General features: G+C 41.5%; 1 protein-coding gene across 4 annotated transcripts in view; it reads right to left on the bottom strand.

Moving 5' to 3' along the window:
* Positions 1–26,922, bottom strand: part of Nup98-96 (nuclear pore complex protein Nup98-96) — a 71,316-nt gene that overhangs the window by 20,248 nt on the left and 24,146 nt on the right. For all 4 annotated transcript variants that reach the window (XM_073090929.1, XM_073090930.1, XM_073090932.1 and 1 more), the window contains exons 13-37: positions 26,656–26,775; positions 25,738–25,834; positions 24,254–24,360; positions 23,342–23,490; positions 22,418–22,554; positions 20,743–20,864; positions 19,947–19,980; positions 19,350–19,432; positions 18,812–18,854; positions 18,050–18,177; positions 16,277–16,384; positions 15,477–15,596; positions 13,610–13,760; positions 12,858–12,960; positions 10,850–10,964; positions 9,921–10,121; positions 8,677–8,739; positions 7,983–8,081; positions 7,503–7,649; positions 6,063–6,152; positions 5,182–5,310; positions 4,128–4,237; positions 3,109–3,291; positions 2,273–2,351; positions 493–621 (exon numbers count right to left, since the gene is read on the bottom strand). In XM_073090929.1, the coding sequence (XP_072947030.1) occupies positions 493–621; positions 2,273–2,351; positions 3,109–3,291; positions 4,128–4,237; positions 5,182–5,310; positions 6,063–6,152; positions 7,503–7,649; positions 7,983–8,081; positions 8,677–8,739; positions 9,921–10,121; positions 10,850–10,964; positions 12,858–12,960; positions 13,610–13,760; positions 15,477–15,596; positions 16,277–16,384; positions 18,050–18,177; positions 18,812–18,854; positions 19,350–19,432; positions 19,947–19,980; positions 20,743–20,864; positions 22,418–22,554; positions 23,342–23,490; positions 24,254–24,360; positions 25,738–25,834; positions 26,656–26,775 (2,847 nt within the window). The remainder of the gene's footprint in view (positions 1–492; positions 622–2,272; positions 2,352–3,108; positions 3,292–4,127; positions 4,238–5,181; positions 5,311–6,062; positions 6,153–7,502; positions 7,650–7,982; positions 8,082–8,676; positions 8,740–9,920; positions 10,122–10,849; positions 10,965–12,857; positions 12,961–13,609; positions 13,761–15,476; positions 15,597–16,276; positions 16,385–18,049; positions 18,178–18,811; positions 18,855–19,349; positions 19,433–19,946; positions 19,981–20,742; positions 20,865–22,417; positions 22,555–23,341; positions 23,491–24,253; positions 24,361–25,737; positions 25,835–26,655; positions 26,776–26,922) is intronic.

Here is a 26,922-nt window from a genome sequence, read left to right as displayed (position 1 = left end):
GTATGAGAGTAATAATTTGTAGTGTTAAAGCAGGTTTATTATAGTATTGAGAGGCGTGTTACTGTGTTATGACTTCCTTGTTATGACCTGACTAAATAATAAGCTTAACCTAAGTCATATAATACAAGGCTCAGCTCTACACCACAAGTTAATTGTTACCCAAAATATGTCACTTAGTTTTTATTTTTGTTTGAAAAAGAACAAATCGACCGACCCAAGAACTCAGGGAGGAGGGAGCAGCTGAAAAAAAACGCTCAATGGGATCGTAATTTTATGGTAACAATAGCTGAGGCACTTCCTTTTGCCTAGATTACAGCCGCAAGTCGTAAGCAATTATTGTTTTTCTTTTTATCTCTTTTATGTACTTTTTTATATTATATTTAAAAAAAGAACATGTTTAATTTTAAATTTCGATTATGTTATCGCAGGTGCGTGCCCAGGCCTTGAACCTCAAACCCCACCCCACACGTATTCATTATTTTTAACGCTCACCATCTTCCTCTTCACATGAGCTGGGCTTGGCCAGCTCCTTGTCAGTCTCCTCCGCCACGGCGTCCTTCAACCACTCCAGCAAGCGGTTGTGGCGATTGACCACCGACTGGACGTCAGTGCCCGGTATACCTGGATACACCAAACAAACATTATTACTTGGTTAAAATATTTTATTCATCATCATCATCATCACAACGCATTACTGTCCCACTGGGCACGGGTCTCCGCTCAGAATGAGAAGGATTAGGCCATAGTCCACCGCGCTGGACAAGTGCGTATTGGTAGACTTCACATACCTTTGAGATTTTTTTTTATAAATCTCTCAGGTATACAGGTTTCCTCACGATGTTTTCCTTCACCGTTTAAGCAAGTGATAATTAATTTCTAATGTGCTCATAACTTTGAAAAATCAGAGGTGCGTGCCTGGGATTTGAACCTCGGACCCCTCGATCGAGAGGCAGAGTTTCTTAACCACTAGGCTATCACTATTTTATTGTATTTAACTATTTGATATTATTGTTATTATTTTCTTGAAATGTGATTATTTAATCTTATTATTGACTTGATGCTTATGTAATTATTTTTTTTATTTATATATATAATATAGAAGTAGTAGACGAGCATACAGTCCACCTGATGGTAAGTGGCTACTGCCGCCCATGGACATCTGTAATCAACCCCAGATAGGATTAGATATTCCTACCTGAGGTCGGACACAGATGCGCCGCTACCCCTGAGGACTAAGCTGGAACGCCTCGGAAAAGTATGTCTCCCTTATCACATCCTTCAAACCGGAACACAGCAGCGCCTAACACTGCTGTTATTAGGTAGAAATAGGTGTGGCGGTGGTGCCGCCAGAGTCGAACCACAAAAGGTTCTACCACCTTCAAACATTTCAATTATTATTATTAATCGACGAATGCCATACAGGTATTATAATTCAATAAGTAGCAAATTTTAATTTATGTTTTATATCATATTGTTGAATTTTTGCAAACCTTATACAGGTAGAACACACTGGACTGTAATCTTTATATATATATTTCTTATGTGCGTGTGTATATCACTGAACTCCTCCTAAACGACTGGACTGATTTTGATGAAGTTTTTTGTGTGTGTTCAAGGGGACTTGAGAATGGTTTAGATTCACAATTTAGTCCGTAAAAGGTTTTTTAATTAATTTTTAATTCGTAAGTAGTTATAGAATCGGAAACTATGCATTTGATCAAGTGATGATCTTTAGCAAAGTTGTTGTCCAAGAGCCCACGAGGGTTTGGGAGTTGGTAAGACCAATTTTCGACAGATGGCACCACTGTCATTCCAATGCAGGTACAAATTTTCCGTTTTATGTATGTCATATTATTTCTTTAAGTTGCGGGCGAAGCCGCGGGCACCACTGGTATCTATATGATATCTGTGTAATAACTGTGTTCTAGCAAATAAAGAATTTGTATTTGAATAGCTGGATACAACAAAAATACATTATTATTGAGTACCTGGAAACTATAAAAATAAACCTAGATATAGTCCGCGTTAACTAGTCCGCTCTGAACATAGAAACGAGTGGCGTCGCCATAGCAAATTGTATGACTACACCTGCTCGCAACAACTTCAGAGCGAACTAGCAGTTTGGCACAGACTGTACTCTTCAAACCGTAACACAGCAGCGCTTAACACTGCTGTTATAATAGAAATAGGTGTGACAGTGATGCCACGGAGACACCAAGAACCTTGAGAGTTAAATTTACTGAAATAAACATTATTATAAAGTTAATATTACCATCATTCTCGAGATCTGCTCCCCAGAGCGCTTCACACAGCTTCCATACTTCCAGGCAGTAGGCATTGGACACTCCATACTGTAAGAAAACATAAAACATGAGCACATAATGACAAACAACAATTTAATGTAGTAGAACCCTCTGTGGTTCGACTCCGGCACCACCGTCACACCTTTCTGTTAAAATGCTTTGTTCTGCTTTTGAAGGGTGCGGTAAGAGAGACATACTTTTCCGAGGTGTTCCAACTTAGTCCTCAAGGGTAGCAAAACAACCATAGGTAAGAATGAATCAGATAGAAATTTAATGTTATCTGGGATTGATTACAGATAGATTTGTAGACATCAATATTATAAAAATTAAAAAAATATATTTTTTTAAATATGCTTTATCACGTAAAATCATATTTTTTCTAACCCCAACTACTTTTAATATTTTAAATTTTCCATTACAATATAAAGGAAAAATAACATTCCACGCCTAAACTAACACTTATCTATCCAATATTCGTCCCCCGGAATGCCCCACGTCCCCAACTTCCCCCACGCCCCCAATTCACCCCACACTCCGCTCGGAACGCCTCACGTCCCCAACTCACCCCACACTCCACCCGGAATGCCTCACGTCCCCAATTCACCCAACACTCCACCAGGAATGCCCCACGTTCCCAACTCACCCCGCACTCCACCTACAAACCCCCACTTCCCCAACTCCACCCGGAATCCCCCACGTCCCCAACTCCACCCAGAATCCCCCACGTCCCCAACTCACCCCGCACTCTACCTACAAACCCCCACGTCCCCAACTCCACCCGGAATCCCCCATTGCCCCAACTCACCCCACTCTCCCCCTTCGCACCCTCAGCATCCCTCTTCAGGCAGCGCAGCAGCTGGAGCCGCCTGCCCGGCTCCGAGGCCACCACTAAGCGGGGACACCGGGCGTTCCGGCCGTCCGACTCTACAGGGGGCTCCTCGAACGTCGAGTGTTCCAGTAGACTAGCCAGCTGTTGGGATAGGGCGTCCTGGGGAAACATTACGATCAATATTATCATATACACATTACTGATATTACTTTCCTATGTTGGTATAGTCCGCGTAAAACAGCTAGTCCGCTCTGAACATAGAAATGAATCGCGCCGCCATAGCAAATTGTATGACTACACCTGCTCGCAACAACTTCAGAGCGGAGTTGCTGTTTGGCACGGACTATAACACAATTATAATCATATTTAAAAAAAAAAGCGCTTTCTACACTCACAGCCCCACACTAGGATTCCCTGTATCGTGAGCGCTATAGACACACACATAGACAAATACACAAACACCCAGACCCAGAAACTGAAATCTAAGTTCATCATTTAGAAATACGTCTGGCCGGGATCGAATCTAGGACCCTCTGCGCGTCAGACCGCTTTGCCATCGAGTCGTGATTTTAGTAAAATGATTATTTCTAAGGTTGATAGAGACTTTTGTGTTTGGAACATAGAAGACACACCTATTTCTGTTATAACAGCAGTGTTAAGCGCTGCTGTGTTATGGTTTGAAGTGTGGTAAGGGAGATATTTCTCCCAGGAATTCTTGCTTAGTCCTCAGGGGTAGCGGCGCATCTGTGGCCGACCTCAGGTAGGAATCTTATTCTATTTGGGGTTGATTGCAGATGTCTGTCTATTCGGCATTTTTACAGATGTCCATGGGCGGCACTAGCCACTTACAATCAATTGGACCGCATGCTCGCATGCTACTCCTACGTTATAAAAAATCATTGGGAGAACAATAGGTTGACAGTATTAGATACCAGCTGAGACCCCACTCTGAGACTTGTCCAGCAGTGGGACAATAATGGCTCATGATCAGATACCTGTACGCCGTTGGCTTGGTGTCCGATGGTCATCCTGGTCACCACCGCCTCGCTCCAATCGTCCTCGCCACGACCGCGGACGTAATGGCCCAACGTGGATAGATCGGCAGCTGGAAACAAAACAAACATTTAATTAATCATATTTTCATCTTGCAGCAGTGATAGCTGCTTTAAGAAACTCGGCCTCCCGATCGAGGGTTCCGAGGTTCAAATCCCAAGCAATCGCACTTTTTATTTTCAAAGTTATGTGCGTATTTGAAATTAATTATCGCTTGCTAAACGGTGAACGTAAAACACCGTGAGGAAACCTGCACACCTGAGAGATTTATAGATTTATTATTTTAGAGATCTACTCGTTGATGATGATTGATGATGATTTTCTTCATAAAAGACGCTTTCTACACTCACAGACCCAGTCTAGGAGTCCCTGTGTCGTGGGTACTTTGAATTAGGGATATTGCTGTTTCCGTGGCGCGACAATGTAACGATGGGTTCTCTTAGAACTCGACAAGAAAAAACGAAATGTAAGAAGATAAAATATTTCTAAATATCGCTTAGTTTCCAATTCGTATAAATTCATATGAATTTTATCCTTACTAGAGACATTATACGAAGCCGCAATATATGCGGTGTATTTTTTCGAAAATGAACTGGATTGAATCTAGACTAAAAAAATACTAATTGTAAGAAATGTAATTATCAATTTTTAAGCTTTTTTTATCAAAATCATCCCCCGTAACTCCTTTCAACATTTTCGCTATTTCTTATAGTTTCTAATTATCCATCTAAGCACTAGAAAAATTCACCCTATAGTATATTATCCCTTTGGTAAGGGAGACAGACTTTTCCGAGGCGTTCCAGCTTAGTCCTCAGGGGTAGCGGCGCATCTGTGGCCGACCTCAGGTAGGAATATCTAATCCCATCTGGGGTTGATTACGGATGTCCATGGGCGGCAGTAGCCACTTAACATCAGGTGGACTGCATGCTAGTCTGCTACCCTTATATTATAAAAAAAAAAAGAAAATATTAGTTTAAATATATAAAATCCACTAACTTTTAGGCAGGTGAGTAATAGAATCGTAAGTCGTAGGGAACACAATGACCCCGCCGGGACCGAACCCGACGCGGCTGTGGCGAGCGCGACTCACCGACATGTCCGCGACGCATGCGGCGTCTAGACGACCTGGAATAAAATAAAAATAGTTTAAAAAAATATATATCACGAAAAAACCGCACAAGAAAGACCTTTAATCCTGCGGATCCTGTGTATTGTCATCGATTTTTGATAATACATGATGATGATGATGATGATTTGACAGGTTTTGGGAAAATAATTGTATTATTTATTTACATACGTGTATCAGAAACCTTTCATTGTACTTTTTTTCGAACCAAGGAATATTTATTAGAAAAAAACATATTCTATTACGGGAATGTGTTTTTCTGCTTTTGTTTTTGCAATATTTTGTAGCCAACTCCATGGTGTCGATTTTTATCTGTCGGCTTTTTGTAAAAAAAAACGACTTGTTAATCTTACCAAATATCTAAAAAAAAACAACAGTCCCACACTAGGATTCCCTGTCGTGGGTGCAAATGCAAATTCATAATTCATAAGTCTGTCTGGCCGGGGATCAAACCCGGGACCCTCTACTCGTCAGACCGGTATGGTGACCGCTCCGCCACGCAGGTTGCCAAATAGAGATATTAACTTAAAAAACGTGTCACAATGTTAGTTACCGTACTCCTCCGAAACGGCTTTACCGATTTACACCAAATTTTATATGCATATTCAGTAGGTCTGAGAATCGGGTACTATCTATTTTTCATACCTAAGTGATAAGGGTTGTTGACCCTTAACATTTTTTATTTATATGGCAACACAACGTTAACCGGATCAGCTAGTAATCAATAATATTTTAAATGAATACAACTCACCAGCTATAGTATGTTTGAAGGGTGGTATTTTCCTGTGATACTTGAGAACGATTGTATGCGGTCTCACTATGAGGGGACGCATCACGACTTCTGTAAATAAATATAAAAGTTATTACATGCTAAAGTTAAAGACTTTTCCGAGGCGTTCCAGCTTAGTCCTCAGGGGTAGCGGCGCATCTGCGGCCGATCTCAGGTAGGAACATCTAATCCTATCTGGGGTTGATTACAGATGTCCATGGGCGGCAGTAGCCACTTACCATCAGGTGGACTGCATGCTCGTCTGCTACTCTAATATATTTTAAAAAAAAAAAAGTTGGTAGAACCCTTTGTGGTTCGACTCCGGCGGCACCACCGCCACACCTGTTTCTGTTATAACAGCAGTGCTTGGCGCTGCTGTGTTCCGGTTTCAAGTGTGGTAAGAGAGACTTAAACTTAGCCCAGCTGCCAGCGTTCTGGGCACTATGCCACAAGTGGGGGTTTTGGACGACATCTTTATTTTATAAGTTAAATTTGTTATTTAATTTTAAATATTTTTATTTAATTTTAATTTAATTAGAAGTTATAAAATGTTAATATTTCTTTGTTTGTAAATAAATCTTAAGTATTTTATAAATAAAGGAACAATTTTTTTTTCTTTTTTTTTATATTATAGGAGTAGCAGACGAGCATGCAATCCACCTGATGGTAAGTGGCTACTGCCGCCCATGGACATCTGTAATTAATCCTAGATAGGATTAGATATTACTACCTGAGGTCAGCCACAGATGCGCGGTACCCCTGTGGACTAAGCTGGAACGCCTCGGAAAAGTCTGTCTCCCTTACCACACCCTTCATACCGGAACACAGCAGCGCCTAGCACTGCTGTTATTAGGTAGAAATAGGTGTGGCGGTGGTGCCGCCGGAGTCGAACCACAAAGGGTTCTACCACCTTCATAAATACTTAGCCCTCAGATATTCAATTCTACTTACAATTGAATATTTATAGATGACCATGCGGTTCGATTCCAGGGGCAACACCGTCACACTTATGTCTATCTAATATGTTATTGTTTGATCACAGATGACCATACGCAGCAGTGGTCACTTACCATCAGGTGAACTACAAGCTTGCTAATTACTTTTTTTATGTTATATTCTTAAAACAGTTTAAAATATATCTATACTAGGCGTGAATAATTTAACAAATGGAAAATGCACATATTTCATGACACATCTTGGCCTGGCAGAACTTTAGCAAACGCTCTAACGTTGAAGGAAAACATCGTGAGGATACCTGCATACCTGAGAAATCTTAAAATAAGGGTTTTCAAAGGTATGTGAAGTCTACCAATACGCACTTGTCCAGCGCGGTGGACTATGGCCTAATCCTTCTCATTCTGAGAAGAGACCCGTGCCCAGCAGTGGACAATACCGGGTTGATGATGTAAATCTCAATCTCACCGTCGGTCCGCGTATCGGTGGCCACCGTCGCGGCGGTGTGCTCTTGGCGCTCCGGAGGCGGTGGCTCGGTGGTCAGTGTGGCGGAGCGCACCGTCGCCGCCGGGACCTGCTGGTCACCGCTCGACAGCGACATGTCCTCCTCCATTTCTGGTCACGAAGTTAAAATATCTTTATATTTCTTATGCGCGTGTGTATGTCACTGAACTCCTCCTAAACGACTGTTCCGAAAAAATTTGTTGTGTGTGTTCAAGGGGACTTGAGAATGATTTAGATTCACAATTTAATCCGTGGGAAAAGGTTTTTTTAATAAATTTTTAATTCGTAAGTAGTTGTTGATTTTGGAATGTTTTTGGAATGTCATTACTCCCTTCAAACGTTGTCATTACATTTTCATCGGTACTTCTGGCTTTTTATATTAATGTTCCTCAAATTCCACTAAACCCTACGTTTCTACATGCATATCACCTATAAACATCTTACCTGTGTCAGCGTAGAGGGATGCCTTCATGAGCTGAACGCTGTGACTGTGCCGGTTCTCCAACCTCGCCAGCTCGGTGGTCGGACTCTTCACACCGAACGCTGCGAGAAATACCCATTATTAATAAACCATCTATCCGATGTTTTGCCTATCACAGATCGACATTTACTACTACACATTGTCTTCTGATCACATGACACGGATAGCCAAAAATATGACAGATTGATTTTTAAAAACTATAAATATTGATTTTTAACAACTATATAGTTAAGCAGTGATAACACGGTGAAACTCGGCGGCTCATTCAGGGTGTCTGAGGTTCAAATCCCAAGATCATCATCATCATCATCAACCCATTACTGTCCCACTGCTGTGCACGGGTCTCCTCTCAGAATGAGAAGGATTAGACCATAGTCCACCACGCTGGACAAGTGCGTATTAGTAGACTTCACATACCTTTGAGATTTTTTTTATAAATCTCTCAGGTATGCAGGTTTCCTCACGATGTTTTCCGTCACCGTTTAAGCAAGCGATAATTAACTTCTAATACGCACATAACTCTAAAAAATCTGATGTGCGTCTGTGATTTGAACTCAGGACCGCTCGATCAAGAGGCCGAGTTTCTTAACCACTAGGCTATATATATTTCGAACATTATTAAGTTTAATTTAATTAATTCTAAAGTAAATAAACTACCTCTGTTCTCCGGATACAGGCTGTGCGATTCCCCATTGTCCTCTGTAGTGTCCATTTCAAATGCTGAAAAAATAATACGAACATAAATTATAATCATAATCATAATCTTTGTTTGCTAAATAAGGTACAATAGGTGTTTAGGCAAAGTATACAATCCTCTTATTTTACCTTTAAGGCGTGCAAATATACAGTCAGGTATGCCTAAAAATATTTCCAATATTATTTACAATATTAAATAACAAATTGTCAGATTAATACACACATCATAATTATTATTTTTTATATAAATGTCAAACATTATTAGTCATGCAATTAATTAATATAATAGTAATACATTCATAAAATGTCAAAAAATTCTTTAAGGCTGTAAAAATTATTAAGAAGAAGCCATTCATTTAAACGCTTTAATTAATATAATTTTAAAACTCCGCTGTATGTCCGTCCGTCATAGAGTTCTATCTCCTGAACCGTAATAGATAGACACTTGATTTTTTTTACAGAGTATGTATAGTGGTTGTCTTAATAACAAACAAAAAAAGTTGAAAATAAATGGGGGTCCCCATACAAGAAACCGTTATTTTTAAACGTGTTTTACCATTACCTATTGAACCATAAGTGCACAGTTAAATTTTTCACATTTTTTTTTAATAATATAAGAGTAGCAGACGAGCATGCAGTCCACCTGATGGTAAGTGGCTACTGCCGTACAGACATCTGTAATCAACCCCAGATAGGATTAGATATTCCTACCTGAGGTCGGCCACAGATGCGCCGCTACCCCTGAGGACTAAGCTGGAACGCCTCGGAAAAGTCTGTCTCCCTTACCACACCCTTCAAACCGGAACACAGCAGCGCCTAACACTGCTGTTATTAGGCAGAAATAGGTGTGGCGGTGGTGCCGCCGGAGTCGAACCACAAAGGGTTCTACCACCTTATGACTTAAATATGGCTCCTACTGTGGCCGAGCTCAGGTAAGAATCTAATGTTATCTGAAGTTGATTACAGATGTCTATATGGCAGTAGCTTATTGAGGCGGACTGCTCGTTCACTACATCAATATCGAAATAATGATCTTTTGTTTTTTTTTTTTTTATATAACAAAGGCTTAGCAGACGAGCATGCTTTCCACCTGATAGTGACTACTGCCATACGGACATCAGTAATCAACCCCAGATAGGATTACATTCCTACTTGACATTAATGAGTGGCCACCCATATAACTCCAACTACAAAATACACCCTACCTTTAGTCCCCCCATTCATGAGCGACAAGGAGCTCATAGACGCGTGTTGCATGCTGAAAGCGGGCTCCGTTTCGGGACCGAGGCCCCCCAGACCCCCCAGACCTCCCAGACCTCCCAGGGAGGGTCCTCCGAGGCCCCCCAGACCCCCCAGCCCAGAGGAGTTGAGGCCGGCCGTCGTCACCGGCACCGGTTGTTTCGGGGCTGCAAATTGACATGGTTTTTTTTTGTATTTTTTAACGATATTAGAATGTGAGTGCGCTCGTGTATGCGTGCATGCGTGTGTGTAATTGATAATATCAAATAAAAAAAAATATAAATGTGTGTGCGTGCGTCTCTCTCGCTCTCTCTCTCTATACAGGCTTGCGGGCCTGTGACTAACTGTGCATGTGTGTGTGTGTATGTGTGTGCGGTAATTTATAATATCAAATCAAAAAATAATGCGTGCGTGCGTCTGGGTGTGAAACTCTCTCTCCCTCTGTGTGTGTGTGTGTGTTTGTGCGTGTTTGTGTGTGCGTGCCTGCGTGCGTGTGTGTATGTGTGTGTGTAATGTGAATACGTGTGCAAGTAATTTATAATATCATATAAAAAACATATTTATGGTAGTGCGTGCGTGTGCGACTCTCTCTCTCTCTCTCTCTGTATGTGTGAGTGTGAGAGTGTGTGCGCGCGTGTGTATATATATGTCTGTGTACGTATGTGCATGCACGTGTTTGTGTGTGTGTGTGTGCCTGCGTGCGTATGTGTGTGTGTGTAATGTAAATGCGTGTGTTGGTAATTTATAATATCATTTAAACAAATATTTATGGTAGTGCGTGCGTGTGCGTGTGCGACTCTCTCTCTCTCTCTGTGTGTATGTATGAGTGTGAGAGTGTGTGCGTGCGTATGTATATGTATGTCTGTGTGTGCTTGATAATATTTATCACAATCACCTGGCGCGGCGGCCTTCTGCACCGCCTGGTTGACCAGCTGCCGCTTGAGCACGTCCGGCACCGGATCGTCCTCCTCGTCCGAATCCGTCAGGCCGTACTTGCTGAAGTGCTCCACCTGGATACGAGGACCATTAACATTATTACAATAACATAGTTACTTAATTATTTATTCTCCATTATTTATTTTCAACTTTTATTTTTAACCTTTTTTATTTTTAGTGTTTGTTGTTTATAGCGGCCGTCATTATGTATCTTCTGTAAAAATGTCAAGTGTCTCCCTATTACGGTTCCAGAGATAGAGACACAGCCCCGTGACAGACGGACAGACAGCGAAGTCTTAGTAACAGGGTTCCGTTTTTACCCTTTGGGTAAATATCAATTTAAAAAAGTCTATCAATACGCACTTGTCCAGCGCGGTGGACTATGGCCTAATCCTTCTCATTATGAGAGGAGACCCGTGCCCAGCAGTGGGACAGTAATGGGCTGATGATGATGATGACTGTTTAAGGATAGATACTATAAGGGGTAAATAGGTATTAAATGAAATTTAAATTAAATTATTGAAATTATATTAAATCAATATTTGTAATTAATTTTTAAATTTAATTAGGTTAAGATGACACATGTTTAGTAACAATTAAAGAATCAATAAATTCTATATTATTATTATTTGTATAAGGGAAACACTGTTTAAGGGGGTATACTGTGTAATGGGGAGGTAACTGTTTTATGGGAAGGGGGTGGACTTGGGGATATTGTTTAAGAGGCACACTGTTTACGGGGACGGGGGGTGAGATCCCCCAACCACCCACACAGCAACTTACCCGGAACACCCAGCCGCCGGTCTGCGGGCGGTACTCTATGAACCTCGTGACATGTTTTAAGTATGGATACTGTTATGGGGGCATGGGGGTATTGTTTAAGGGGGTGTTGTTAAGGGGGGTTACTGTTTACGGGAGGGTTTTGTTTAAGGGGGGTACTGTTTAAGGGGGATTCTGTTTAAGGGTAGGGAGGGGTCAGATCCTGTGTGGGGGACACAGCAGCACTCACCCGGAAGATCCAGCGCCAGTCTGCGGGCGGTACTCTAGGAACTTGGAGATATTGTTTAAGAGGAACACTGTTTAAGGGGACGGGGAGGTCCCCCAACCCACCACACAGCAACTCACCCGGAACACCCAGCTGCCGGTCTGCGGGCGGTACTCTATGAACTTGGTGTCATGTTTTAAGGATGGATAGTTTTGGAGGGGGTATTATTTAAGGGGGCGTAATCTTGCTGGAGGGTTATTGTTTAAATGGGGGGGTAATCTTGCAGGAGCGTTACTTTATAAGGGGGGGGGGGGGGTAATCTTTAAGGGGGCACTGTTTAAGGGTGGTATTATTGAAGGGGAGGGGGATATTGCTTAAAGGGGGACGGGGGGTGAGATCCCCCAACCCCCAACACACGAACACTCACCCGGAACACCCAGCTGCCGGTCTGCGGGCGGTACTCTATGAACTTGGTGTCATGTTTTAAGGATGGATAGTTTTGGAGGGGGTATTATTTAAGGGGGCGTAATCTTGCTGGAGGGTTATTGTTTAAATGGGGGGGTAATCTTGCAGGAGCGTTACTTTATAAGGGGGGGGGGGTAATCTTTAAGGGGGCACTGTTTAAGGGTGGTATTATTGAAGGGGAGGGGGATATTGCTTAAAGGGGGACGGGGGGTGAGATCCCCCAACCCCCAACACACGAACACTCACCCGGAACACCCAGCTGCCGGTCTGCGGGCGGTACTCTATGAACTTGGTGTCATGTTTTAAGGATGGATAGTTTTGGAGGGGGTATTATTTAAGGGGGCGTAATCTTGCTGGAGGGTTATTGTTTAAATGGGGGGGGGTAATCTTGCAGGGGCGTTACTTTATAAGGGGGGGGGGGGTAATCTTACTATTTAAGGGGGCACTGTTTAAGGGTGGTATTGTTTAAAGGGGGAGGGGGGTGAGATCCCCCAACCCCCAATACACGAACACTCACCCGGAACACCCAGCTGCCGGTCTGCGGCCGGTACTCTATGAACTTGGTATCATGTTTGTCGCACGCTCGACGAAGCTTGCCCTCGTAGTCCATCTTCAGAAGCCTGTACCAAAAACGATTGTTACAATCCGCGCCACACAGCTAGTCCGCTCTGAAGTTGTTGCGAGCTGGTGTAGTCATGCAATGTGCTATGGCGACGCGATTCATTTCTATATTCAGAGCGGACTAGCAGTTTTGCGCGGACTATAAATTTAAAACACCATAAACTACATGTATTAGATAAAACTATAACAAAACTAGCTGACCCGAAAAATGTTAAGGGTGAACAACCCTTATCATTTAGGGGGATGAAAAATAGATGTTGGCCGATTCTCATAGATACCGGATAAGCACAAAAAATTTCATCAAAATCGGTCAAGCCGTTTAGGAGGAGTATGGCAACGAAAACTGTGACACGAGAATTTTATATATTAGATGTATGACACAGAAATTACTAACTACGACTTAATTAACAGTCTTCGAAAGGGGGAAGGGTTTTGCATTTGGATGCATGTATTTTAGTTTCGAAGTCAATTGGATAGTGTTTATAGTTAGAAACTTAGTCCCCGAAACTTCGGATCAATCTAAAACTTCGTTCCGGAAATATCAGATTAATCCGAAACTTCGGACCGACCTAAAACCTCGTCCCCGTAATTTCGTACCAACTCTAAACTTCGTCCCCCACCCTTCACTCCCCCCCTCCCCCCACTCACCTGTCCGGCTCTGTGATCGGCCGCCTCTCCGCCTTGTCCCGCGGCCAAACGCGGTCGAGCGTCACAACCGCCCGTCTGTTCAGCCCGTTGCCGACGGGCGGTTTCTCCGCGTCCGTAGGATACACTATCACCTCCTTGTTTAGGAAATGCACTGTGGGAGAGAGAAAACAATAAAACGTTATCATCAAACCTATGATCAAATTCATCTTGCCATCCATCTATCCATCGACAAATCCAACCATGTTTCCATAAATCCATCAATCAATCGATCAACACATTAACTATTCCATTTATTCACCCAACCTTTCATCAATCCACTAAGCAATACCTCAACCCCTCGATGAATCTAATAATCAATCGAACAATTCATCCATCTGTCACCTATTTGTCACGTCACCTCGCATGTTCAGACCTAAGAACCAAATTCATCCATCCGTCAATCCACCGGCCAATCAACCATCCAGTCCATAATAATTGATCCGTCCACCAATCCATCGAAAAATCCATCAATCCGTCCATCGACCCGTGCGCCGAACCATCGATCAATCCACCAATTTTTCCATCAATCCACGGACCAATCCATCCATCAATCCATCCACTCACCCAGCGCGTCCAGGTCCATTCCGGCGACGTCTATCTCGCAGTCGTAGAACACATTCCCGTAGTTTTAGCGACCGACATTCAGAACTAACTGCCAATCCACCAGTAAACGCATCAATCCATCCACCAATCCACCGACCAATCAATCCATACATTTATGACCAACCGAATCATCCACCAAACCACCGATCAATGCACCAATTCATTCATCAATCCACTAACTAATCGACTCATCCCTCCATAACAAGTCGAATCAACCACCATTCAATCCCTCAGTTTAGTCATCAATCCATCCGTCAATCCACCGACCAACCGACTCTTCAATCCATATATAGCCAATCCATCCATCGATCCATCGACCAATCAATCAATCCAGCCACTCACCCAGCGTGTCCAGGTCCGTCCCGGGGATGTATATATCGCAGTCGGAGAACACGTTCCCGCAGTTCTTGCGACTGAGGGTCAGAACAAACCGCCAATCCACCAGTAAATGCTTCAATCCATTCACCAATCCACTGACCAATCGACACATCGATTCATAACTAATCGAATCATACACCAATCCACCAAAAAATCAACAGTTTAGTCATCAATCCATGAACCAATCGATTCATCTATCCATAACCAATCGCATGAACCACCAATCCACCAATCAATCCACTCGTCCGTCCATAACCAATCGACCTATCAATCCACCCACCAATCCACCATTCCATCAGTTCATAAGCAATCGGCCCATCCACCAATCCAAAGATCAATACATCAATTCAGCACCCAATCCCCCCACTCACCCAGCGCGTCCAGGTCCATCCCTGCGACGTCTATCTCGCAGTCGTAGAACACGTTCCCGTAGTTCCTGCGCCCCACGGTCAGGTGCGGCACTACGCACGTGCCGTCGGGTTTCATGTAATCTGACTCATTGATCCGTAACCAATCATCCCAACCACCAATCCACGGAACAATCCACCAATCCATCCATCAATCTAGCAACCAATCGACTCATACATCTTTAATCAGTCGATCCGTGCACCAAACCATCGATCAGTCTATCAATTTTTTCATCAATCCACCAACCAATCCATCCATCAATCCAACGACCAATCGACTCATCCATTCATAAAAAATCAAATCGACCACCAATCCACAGATCAATCCATCAGTTTAAGTCATCAATCCACCGATGAATCGACTCATCCGTCTACACCCATCAATCTACAGTCTTTTCCATCAATCCACGGACCAATCCATCCACCAATCCCCCACTCACCCAGCGCGTCCAGGTCCATCCCGGCGACGTCTATCTCGCAGTCGTAGAACACGTTCCCGTAGTTCCTGCGCCCCACGGTCAGGTGCGGCACGACACACGTGCCGTCGGGTTTCATGTAATCTGCGAACGAAAGTGTACATTAAAGATCGTTGTCAATAACCAATCTGTCTGATGTTAAGCTTAACAAAGGCATTTGAGAAAGTATTCATATTAAAATCATTTTTTTTACCACGCTTTTATTAGCTTGACCTGTATGTATGTGTGTAACGGAATCTTTGAACTCAATTTTTAACCACCTCGAACGGTGCGATTAATTTAAATTTTTGAACTATTATCAAGAATCGATGACAATACACGATTTAAATAATTTTATCCCATTCTCCTCATCAGGTTTGTTAGAAATCATTATTAACGATTTCCCTTGTGCGATTTAAGCATGGTTTTTAGTTTTTTAACTATAATACTTATTTATAACATAGGCGTAGCCGACGAGCATGCAGTCCACTTGATGGTAAGCTACTGCTGTATAGACATCTGTACTCAACCCCAGATAAGATCAGTTTCCTATCTGAGGTCGGCCACAGATGCGCCGCTACCTCTGAGGACTGTGGTCGACCTATTAGGACCTAATTATTGACTTAGGAATATTATTAGGATACTAATCCTATCTGGGGTTGATTACAGATGTCCATGGACGGCAGTAGCCACTTACCATCAGGTGGACTGCATGCTCGTCTGCTACTCGATCATAAAAATAAGTAAAATTTTCACCATCATAATTGTAAATCAATAGTACTCACTAATCATCTCCTCCAAGGACGGTATGGTGTAGTAGCCGGGTCTGGTCAGCTTCACGCCGGCGGGGTGCGGGGTCGACTCCCGGGCTGACACATTCTCCTCTTCGGACACTGTCGACAAATATTACATTTTTTGTTTACAAATATAAAATAAATCTCACTACAAACACTTGTTATAATGGTCCCATTCTTATAAAAAAAAATATGTCAGGCACCTAATTTATTTTTTAATTTTCTTTCTGTTATTTAATTTGTGTTGCAATTATCCAAATAAAATGTTTCTTTCTTTCTTTCTTTCTAAAGAAATTTATTAAAACTAACACATCCTTTTAAAATACATAACTGAGTAATGAAATAAAAAAAAAACTTTGTATATTTGGGAACGCTGACTCCGCACCACCGCTCCGTTTCCATCGTATAGTCCCCAACGTGGGAATTCACTCTGGGTGCTAACATTGCCCCAGCAAGTCACTTAGGATAGTTAGTTGTAATTTAGGTTAGATTTAATCCAAAACATGTAATATTCTGTTTTGATTAAATACATATACTTAAGTAATTCGGTCTTTCTGTATCCTGGCTGCTGCATCCCGACGCATTATATAACTCGTTGTAAAATATTTTTTTGAATTCTTATTTTTTTATTTTGTTAATGTAGTAGTTCGCATTTTGCATCCTATGAAACTTTTCATCTATTTAATAAAACTTTGATAAACTATCTAATGGACATGGTATAACTAAAGATTACTCTACAGCTATCAGATCCACTATCGTCTCCAATAAATACCACAAATACGACTGGATACTATCCAAATAACCAACAAACTAATTATCCTACTATGGATCACGTCTACATACAATCCATTCAACCATCCGCCTAGCCATCCAGTATAACAGTACCGTATACGCCTCGTATCTGATGTGCGATTTTCTCGCACGGCGAGCACGCCGCGTGTCCCGAGCGATGAGCGCAGAAGTGCAGACCGGCTGGGGAGGAGCGGGTAGTTGTAGGGATAGGGTGGGGGTAGGTACAAAAGGGTTAGGCCATTAGGATTAAAAGGTTAAAGGACTTAGATACTAGTTTCCATAGATTAAGAGGTGGATAGTAAACGTAGAACTAATGTAGTTCAACTGATACGGTACCACCACACCTATGTGTATCGTGAAGCAGTTTAGTGCTAGTGTGCGGGTGTGGATGTACTGACTTACATATGACTTACATGTGATCGGCTTCAGGTAGAACCTGCTCTATATGGAATTGGTTACACATGTCCATACGACAGTGACATAACATTAGTATTTTTTTTTATAATATAGAAGTAACGGACGAGCATGCAGTCCACCTGATGGTAGGTGGCTACTGCCGCCCATGGACATCCTTATGGTTCGACTCCGGTGGCACCATCGTCACACCTATTTCTGTTATTACAGCAGTTTAGCGCTGCTGTGTTCTGGTTTGAAATGTGGTAAGGGAGACATACTTATCCGAGGCGTTCCAGCTTAGTCCTCAGGGATAGTGGCTTATCTGTTACCGATCTCAGATAAGAATCTAATCTTACCTGGGGTTGATTACAGATGTCCATACGGCAGCAGACACTTATGCCAAGTCCGTGCCAAACTTCTAGTCCGCTCTGAGGTTGTCGCGCGCAGGTTCAATTAGCATATACTCCGTAACGTTCGCGCACACTAACTACAATTTACTATTGCGACGCAACTCGCTTCTATATTCGGAGCGGAACAGAAGTTTGGCACGGGCTCTGCTACACACAAAGTTCTTACCAGACAAGTTGTCGATGTTCTCCTTGTCCTGCGAGGAGCGGTCCGAGCGCACGGCCAGCTCGCGGATCGAGTTCTCCGCGGTGTCCGGGTTCGATACTAGCGGCTTGCGGAGAGGCTTAGTAGTCAACCTGGGTACAAATATATAATAAAATATACTCATTTTTTCATAATATACTAGTAGTGATCGACGCTTCGCCCGTGTTTTAAAAATAACACGATATACATATAACTGAAAATTTGCACCTTTATTGGAATGACAATGGCGCCACTGTCACAAAACGCGGGCGAAGCCGCGGACACAACTAATTTCTCTGATAAAAAAGCGTTTTGAAATGAATAAATAATAAAGGCATTTTTTACGATAAATAGTATGCATCAATTTATTTATTTACTCTTTATTGACCATGTTAAAAACAATGTGGTGCAAAAGGCGGACTTAATGCTAAATAGCATTTTCTCCCAGTCAACCTTAGGGATGTGCAGAAAAATTGAAGGCGGTACAACTATACTAAAAAAATAAAAATAATAATAAATAGGAAATAAAATAAAATGAAAAACAAGGGAGAAAGGAGAACATGAAAAAAGAAAGAGTGTGAGAAAGAAAGAGAAATAAATAAATGGTAACAATGGTAATATTAGCATTACATTCAAACATTTTTTGGTGCGGTGGTGCCGCCAGATTCGAACCAAATTGTTAGGTAATAACTCTAATAAATGAAATCTCTAGTAGTAACTTCTTTTTCAAAATAAATTTTAACGTACCAGCTAGCACGCCTCTCGGATATGGCTTCGGGTAGTTCCTTATCTGTGAAAAAAGAGAAGGATTAAATAATATATGTTAAGATTAAACACTTTCACACACACAGCCTCACACTAGGATTATATGTATCACGTGTGCTATGAACACGCACAAAGATAAATACACAAACACCCAGATCCAGAAAATATCCAAATATCCAAATCAATCATTTGGACATCTGTCTGGCCGGGGATCGAACCCGGGACCCTTTGCGCGTCAGACTGGTATGGTCACCGCTCCGCCACACGAGTCGTCTAATATATATTACTAGCAGTACCCGCGGCTTCGCCCGCTTTTTGTTCAATCATAATAAAATATAGCCTAGAGCACTCCTGAATAGTGTAGCTTTCTGATTGTGAAAGAATTTTCATGATCGCTTCAGTATTTCTGCAGATTAGCCCTTACGAACAAACAAACAAAGTAAGAAACTATACCTCTTTATGATATTATTATAGATTATAGATAGTACAGATTATTATCACATAGAAAAAATATTCTTACCCAAATTCGGGTACAATCTTGGCGAGGCGTCGTCCAAGGGTTTCTCTTTCTCCTGACTCCAGGGCATCTTTTGAGAGCCCAGCCTGAAAAATACAAAAAATATATATTACTTTATAGTCCGAAAAACTTTTCCGGTGGTAAAATCTAATGCATTAGGCCAGCGTTTCCCAGCCTTTCTCAGTCCACGGACCCTTAGGAAATCTAGCACAGTTTTCACGGACCCCCTTAATAAAATAAACAGCAAAAAAAAACGGATAAGGTATTTATTTTAGTTATTACAAATACAAAAAAAAAATACAGAAGTATGTGATTGAAAAAAGCAGTAAAGCGGCCCTTTTGCATTTAATGAGCGATTTATGTATGGTCCCGAAATGACACCGCGGACCCCCATACATATACTGGCGGACCTCCAGGGGTCCGCGGACCACAGGTTGGGAAACGCGGCCTTAGGCGATAGTAGCCAGTAGGGTTCCGGGTTCGAGGCATAGGCCAGGCAGACATTACTTGTTGTCGTGCCCATCATCACATTGTTTGGACTAGTCTGGAATCGAACCCGAAAGCCTATGTCGACAGGTATTAAATATTTTTTCAACTCACCAACTCCCATGTCTGTCTGAGCTGACATCGAAATCTGAAACAAATTAACATTTTGTTTTATAATCATCAACCCATTACTGTCCCACTGCTGGGCACGGGTCTCTCAGAATGAGAAGGATTAGGCCATAGTCCACCGCGCTGGACAAGTGCGTATTGGTAGACTTCACAAGTTCACACGCACTTAAGATTTTTTATTTTTTTTTCACACTTTTAGGCATGCAAGTTTCCTCACGATGTTTTTTTATATTTGAGCCTAACGATAAGGCAGACGTGCTACCTGATGGAAAGCAATCAACGTCGCCTTTGGACATTTGCAACACCAGAGGAGTCGCCAATGCATCGCCGGCTTTGAAGGAGAGCTCTTTTTGCACCTTTTTTTGATGTAGTCAATAAAGTAAGAATTAATTAATTATTAAATAATAATTATAATAATAATTAAAAATAAAAATAAAAATAATAAAAAGTAATTATTAAATAATAATTAATAGAATGACGAATCTTTGACATGTATATATAATTTTAAAAATGTATAGTAATTGTATGTTGTGCTATATTTGTCATGGAAATGTAATATAAATTAATGCTGCTACCTCTAGTATTTTGCGACACCCTCTCAGGGCATCACATATTGCTTATATTTTGTTGTAAGTTGTGTGTATTTTGCAATAAATAAATAAATAATGTCTAATACGCACGTAATTCGTAAACTAATTAGTTAAAAAATATGCTATTGTGTATACACAAGTATTTTGCTGAATAATTTACTTATCTTTCTTTATAATAATAATATCCTTACTATTATCATTCTTGTTGTTCAAGTTCTTAGCTGACAGCTGATCACCGCTGAGTCCAAGCGAATCCCTCACGTCAGCACCGAGGTCTCCGTTCATATCCTGACGGGGTTGTTCCTCCATGGACCTGCAATATTATTTAAAAGTAATTTATTTAACCTTTAATTAGGCGCGCGGGGTCTGTGCGACCCCAAGTGATTTTAAATTCTAGTTAACTTTTTGGTTTTTTACAATAAAAGGCAAGTGGAAATTTCTGGTAGCTTCCAGACTCCTCAGTGCTTCTCGCCTTAGTGTTGCTCATGCAGTAGAAGTGATTAGATTTGCTGTAAATTGATGCTTGGGGTCTCTGCGACCCCGCGCGACTACCAACGTAGTTCAAATTTAGTTAGGAATATATTTGAAAATTATTAATTTTATGCATTTCTTTCATCTATTTTGTTGATTTACTGTTCATTTATTTTGTTGATATATAAAAACAACTTTTAAGTGACATAAACTTGTCAAATTTATATGTGATGACCCCACCAAAAAAGAAATTTACGATTTTTAACTAAACTTATACTCACGAAAAATTTTTTTTTTTAATTTACTGTTCGAATATATTAAATATTTTTTGCTATTTTCTTAAAGATAAATAGTTAAGTAATAAAATAAAAATCAATAATATTAACAATTACTTTAAATATTTTTTATTTAACCTCAAACATATTGGGGTAACTATCGACCCCGCGCAACTAATAACGTAACTTTTTTGGCGCGCCCAATTTTATAGTTAATTCGCCTTATTTCATTTTGAAGGTGGTAGAACCCTTTGCGGTTCGACTCCGGCGGCACCATCGTCACACCTATTTCTAATGTATCTGTAGCTAATCATATGATTCCATTCCTTTCTGAGATCCTATCTGAGATTGATTCCTATCTGAGATTGATTACAGTCCAGACTGCATGCTCGCTTACTACTTCAAATTAACTATCAAATCAAATTAAATCATTTTTTTTAAATTAAAATAGGTTCTTTACAGAGCACTTTTAGAATGTCAATACAACTACCACCACTTCACAAGGTGTTTCGTTATGGAGAAGAAGCGGCGAAAGAAACTCCATAACACACATCTTTTAAAAAAGAAATGTTTCATACAATGGCTCTTAACTTAATGGTACATGTGGAGCTGGGGCTGCTTCAGTCCACACCGTTTTGTCAGTCAAATAATCACTGAGTTTATAGTACGCTTTTTTACATAGCGTTTGTTTAACGACATTTTTGAACTTTTTTTCTGTGATATTCAAGATGTGGTCGGGTATTTTATTGTAGTAGCGAATACAGTTACCCATGAAAAATCTAGCCCTAGTAGACGCTAGTAGGGCTATATCACCAAGTTGTGAGTGGTTTAGGATAGAAGGACGGCGGTATGTGTGGTCGCATACCGTTGTACGCACCAGACGGTGTGGCGAGCGTCAAGCTCACCTGGGCGGAGCCCGACGGGGCAACGCGCTGAGAGGACTCCGGTTGCGTTCCTTTGGAGATCCCGGAGTCCGCTACGCAGCGCAGAGGACGGCCACCGGGGGAGTTTTAGTGCGGTAAAAATCCTACATAACCCCGTGTCGCTCCCACGGCACCGGGTACCTTTTGAAGGTTTCCCCCTCGAGAAGAGAAAAAAAAAGAATAGAATATAAACATACCGATTGCTGCTATTGGCGGGCGCTTCGCCCTCGTCCGGGCGGCGGGGGCGCAGCACCAGACGCTTGCGGCTCGGCTTCAGGCTCAACTTGTCGTCGAGACTCGCGTCCGACTCCTCTAGACCGTCGAAGAGGGACTTCTGTGGGACATTGGATATTGTTTAAGATAATGTGTTCATTGGTGAACTAGGAGGAGGGACAGAGGCCTCTGATGCTTTTTTTCGTGAGGAATTTCGTCACGGGTTCCTCTCACTTACTCTCTCATTGCTGTGCACGGGTCTCCTCTCAGAATGAGAAGGATTAGGCCATAGTCCACCGCGCTGGCCAAGTGCGTATTGGTAGACTTCACATACCTTTGATAGTTTTCTCATATATGCTGGTTTCCTCACGATGTTTTCCTTCACCGTTTAAGCAAGTGATAATTAATTTCTAATACGCACATGACTTTGAAAAATCAGAGGTCCATACCTGAGATTTGAACCTCGGAGTTTTCGATTAAGACGCGTTTCTTAACCACTAGGCTATCACTGCTTTTTTGGGTTTTTTATATAGGAGTAGCAGACGAGCACACAGTCCACCTGATGGTAAATGGCTACTGCCGCCCATGCACATTTGTAATCAATCCCAGATAGGATTAGATATTCCTACCTGAGGTCGGCCATAGATGCGCCGCTACCCCTGAGGACTAAGCTGGAACGCCTCGGAAAAGTCTGTCTCCCTTACAACATCCTTCAAACCGGGACACAGCAGCGCCTAACACTGCTGTTATTAGGTAGAAATAGGTGTGGCGGTGGTGCCGCCGGAGTCGAACCACAAAGGGTTCTAAGGGGTCACTTTCAAATTACGGGTTATTGTATTTACAACATTTTTTTAATATTATCTCATTTCTCATTCAATAAACAATATTTACCTTACAATAGAGCATACCTTATTAGTAGACACAACGGGCGCCCTAGGGTGCACCTTGATGCGCCCAGCGGTGGGCGAAGTCGCCTTGTACGCCGCCCCGGCCGCGGAGTCCAACACTGCTTTCACCGCCGCTGGGTTCGTTGGCTTCAGCACATCCTTAGTTGACGCTGAAGGACAGAATAAAATAAAATAGAATATACTTTATTGAACACTTACAAAAGAATTTACAGTACTAGCTGACCCGGCAAACGTTGTGTTGCCATATAAATAAATAAATGTTAAGGGTGAACAACCCTTATCACTTAGGGGTATGAATAGGTAGTAGCCGATTCTCAGACCTACTGAATATGCATATAAAATTTGGTGAAAATCGGTAAAGCCGTTTCGGAGGAGTACGGTAACTGACATTCTGACACGAGAATTTTATTATTATAGAATTGAATGTGGAAATGAATTGAGTGTAGAAATGAACTGAAAGTGAATTTTAATTTTATTTTATCACCAACCCCTATTTTTTTAGCCATTTCAGTAATTTCATCATTTTTCATACCGCTCGATGTTAGATTTTTGAAATCTTTTATATGGCAACACAACGTTTGCCGGGTCAGCTAGTATAAAAGTATTATGATGTTTTATCCGCCCATCTTTAATTGATACCCTAATTTAACAATTTCATTTTCTTTCTTCTACTGTAGTACCTAACAAAATCTACACTAATATTATAAAGAGGAAAACTTTGTTTGTTTGGTTGTATTGAATAGGCTCAAAAACTACTGGACCAATTTCAAAAATTCTTTCACCATTCGAAAGCCACATTATCCACGAGTAACATAGGCTATATTTTATATGAAATATATTTGTTAAATAGATTTTGAGGCGGTACAAAGTTTGCCGGGTCAGCTAGTTATAGATAAATAAAGCTACACTCACTGTCAAGTATGAGGTCCTTGAAGAGAGGCGAGTCGCCGAAGGGTCTCGCCGCCAGGTTCAGGATCTGGTCGTGAACACTCGCGCCCTGTACGCCCTGCTGCCCGATACTGTTGGAACATCACGATTACTAAATTAGGCCTGTCCTTTATTGGTATATTTCTTTTATTATGTGGGCACTTGTTGCGTGGAAATAAATATTTCGTATGGGTAGCTGGTATATATTTCATTCGCTAAAAATGCTTATTAATATTTACAAAAATAGTGATAAAACTAGCGGATAACCCAGATAGCACAGCTGTGAGAGAAAAACGATGTATAGCTGTCTTGCTTCAACGGTGTACGCTCATCGTGATGCATTCGAGCGAGATGGTGAATGGCGATGTTCCATGAGTGTGAGCGAGATGAATATGGAAGACTATAAATATCGCCCATTCGCTCTGCAGCCCTCAGTCGCCGTTCGGCAGGCGTATGTGTTGTATCACACAATTGTGTTATGTCTCGCGATTTTACCACAGCTATAGGAACTCAAGGACACGACCGTCACTCGCCGCTGCCCGAGCGGGACTGAGTCGTCGATCACATTGTCACCATAGATTAGTAAAGATACTTCGCCGCCTTGAAATTGAATGAAGCCACAAACGGCTTATTAGTAAGTTCTTTTTTTTAATTCTTGACAAATAAAAACATTTTTACAGAAAATTTACGTATAAATAACTAATACTGCGTAATTTACATAATAAATAAATAATTATTTCAAATATTTTAGGGACATTTTAGCACGGAGACGTGGCGAAACTTTTTTACGCAACTATTTCAATTCTCAAAACTGGGTACATTTTCTTGCTAGGAGTGAGTAATCTTTACTTATATATGATTGTCACATTTATTATAAAACCCGCGGGTAGTACAACACCTCTTATTATACACACAGTGTGTAATACACCACAATATACAAGGTGATTTAGACGGTGTTAGATCGGTAGTTAGACCACAATTATGACAGTGGTGCCGTCAGAGTAGATTCACAAAGGGTTCTACTACGTTGAAAAATTCAAAGATTCTGTTACATACATACATACAACACATACACGAAGCTAATAAAAGCTCGGTGATAAAAATCGATCCTCTTTAAAACGAGAGTAAAGTTGTTTTTTTATATAATTTTTATTTTATAACATAAGAGTAGCAGACGAGCATGCAGTCCACCTGATGGTAAGTGGCTACTGCCGCCCATGGACATCTGTAATCAGCCCCAGATAGGATTAGATATTCCTACCTGAGGTCGGCCACAGATGCGCCGCTACCCCTGAGGACTAAGCTGGAACGCCTCGGAAAAGTCTGTCTCCCTTACCACACCCTTCAAACCGGAACACAGCAGCGCCTAACACTGCTGTTATTAGGTAGAAATAGGTGTAGCGGTGGTGCCGCCGGAGTCGAACCACAAAGGGTTCTACCACCTTCTAAAATATAATGTTAAATCTCACCCGGGCATAGTACTGGTGCTAGCGTTCAGTTGTCCCATGCCGAGCGACGTTCCCAGGGACGGTGTGGTCCCGAACATACCGCCTCCCAGACTAGTATCTGTTGACGAAACATAAACATTTGATAAAATAAAAATATCAAAACTATTGAAATAAAAGGCGTGTATATTTAACGAAACAGTCATTTTAGATAAAAGGAAAAAATAAAAAAACAATAAAGTTGACAAAAGCGCATCTGTGTAATGTCCGCGCCAAACTCCTAGTCCGCATTGAAGTTGTTGCGAGCAGGTGTAGTCATACAATTTGCTATGGCGACGCGATTCGTTTCTATATTCAGAGCGGACTAGCAGTTTTACGCGGCCTATACCATCAGGTGTACTGCATGCTCGTCTGCTACTCCTATATTATAAAACAATGTATAGCATCATAATATGCTACTGACTGTTAACGAAGGTGTTTCTATCTTTCTTTCTTTCAATTACTTCTCAATAAATATCTAAGCCTAGCTACTGACTGTTAGCGAAGGTGTTGGTCCGCTGCGGTTGTTGGAATAAAGTATTTTCTTTCTTTCTTTCGTTCTTTCGATGAATTCTCAATAAGTATCTAAGCTACTGACTGTTAGCGAAGGTGTTGGTCCGCTGCGGTTGTTGGAATAAAGTATTTTCTTTCTTTCTTTCGTTCTTTCGATGAATTCTCAATAAGTATCTAAGCTACTGACTGTTAGCGAAGGTGTTCGTCTGTTGCTGTTGCTGGAATTAAGTATTTTCTTTCTTTCTTTCTTTCTCAATTAATTCTCAATAAGTATCTAAGCCTAGCTACTGACTGTTAGCGAAGATGTTGGTCCGCTGCGGTTGTTGGAATAAAGTATTTTCTTTCTTTCTTTCTTTCAATGAATTCTCAATAAGTATCTAAGCTACTGACTGTTAGCGAAGGTGTTGGTCTGCTGTGGCTGTTGGAACAGCGAACCGCCGGTACCCAGGCCGAAGGCTGGTGTCGTCCGCGGCTGGTTGAAGGTGCTCGCCGCTGTGCCTAGACCCGTACCTGACAAACAACACATATTATTTATTTATTTACTAGTTTTTGCCCGCAGCTTCGCCCGCGTTTAAAAGTAAATAATATAACATACTAACATACATAAAACTAATAATTCGTAATTTAACTTTGCTAAAGATTATCCACTTGATCAAA

This window comes from Epargyreus clarus, unplaced genomic scaffold, assembly GCF_041222505.1.
Source record: "Epargyreus clarus isolate Ecla_fem2 unplaced genomic scaffold, WU_Ecla_fem_2.2 ptg000033l, whole genome shotgun sequence".
NCBI lineage: Eukaryota > Metazoa > Arthropoda > Insecta > Lepidoptera > Hesperiidae > Epargyreus > Epargyreus clarus.
The sequence above is the reverse complement of the archived record's forward strand: the minus strand, read 5'-3'. Positions and strand labels throughout refer to the sequence as shown.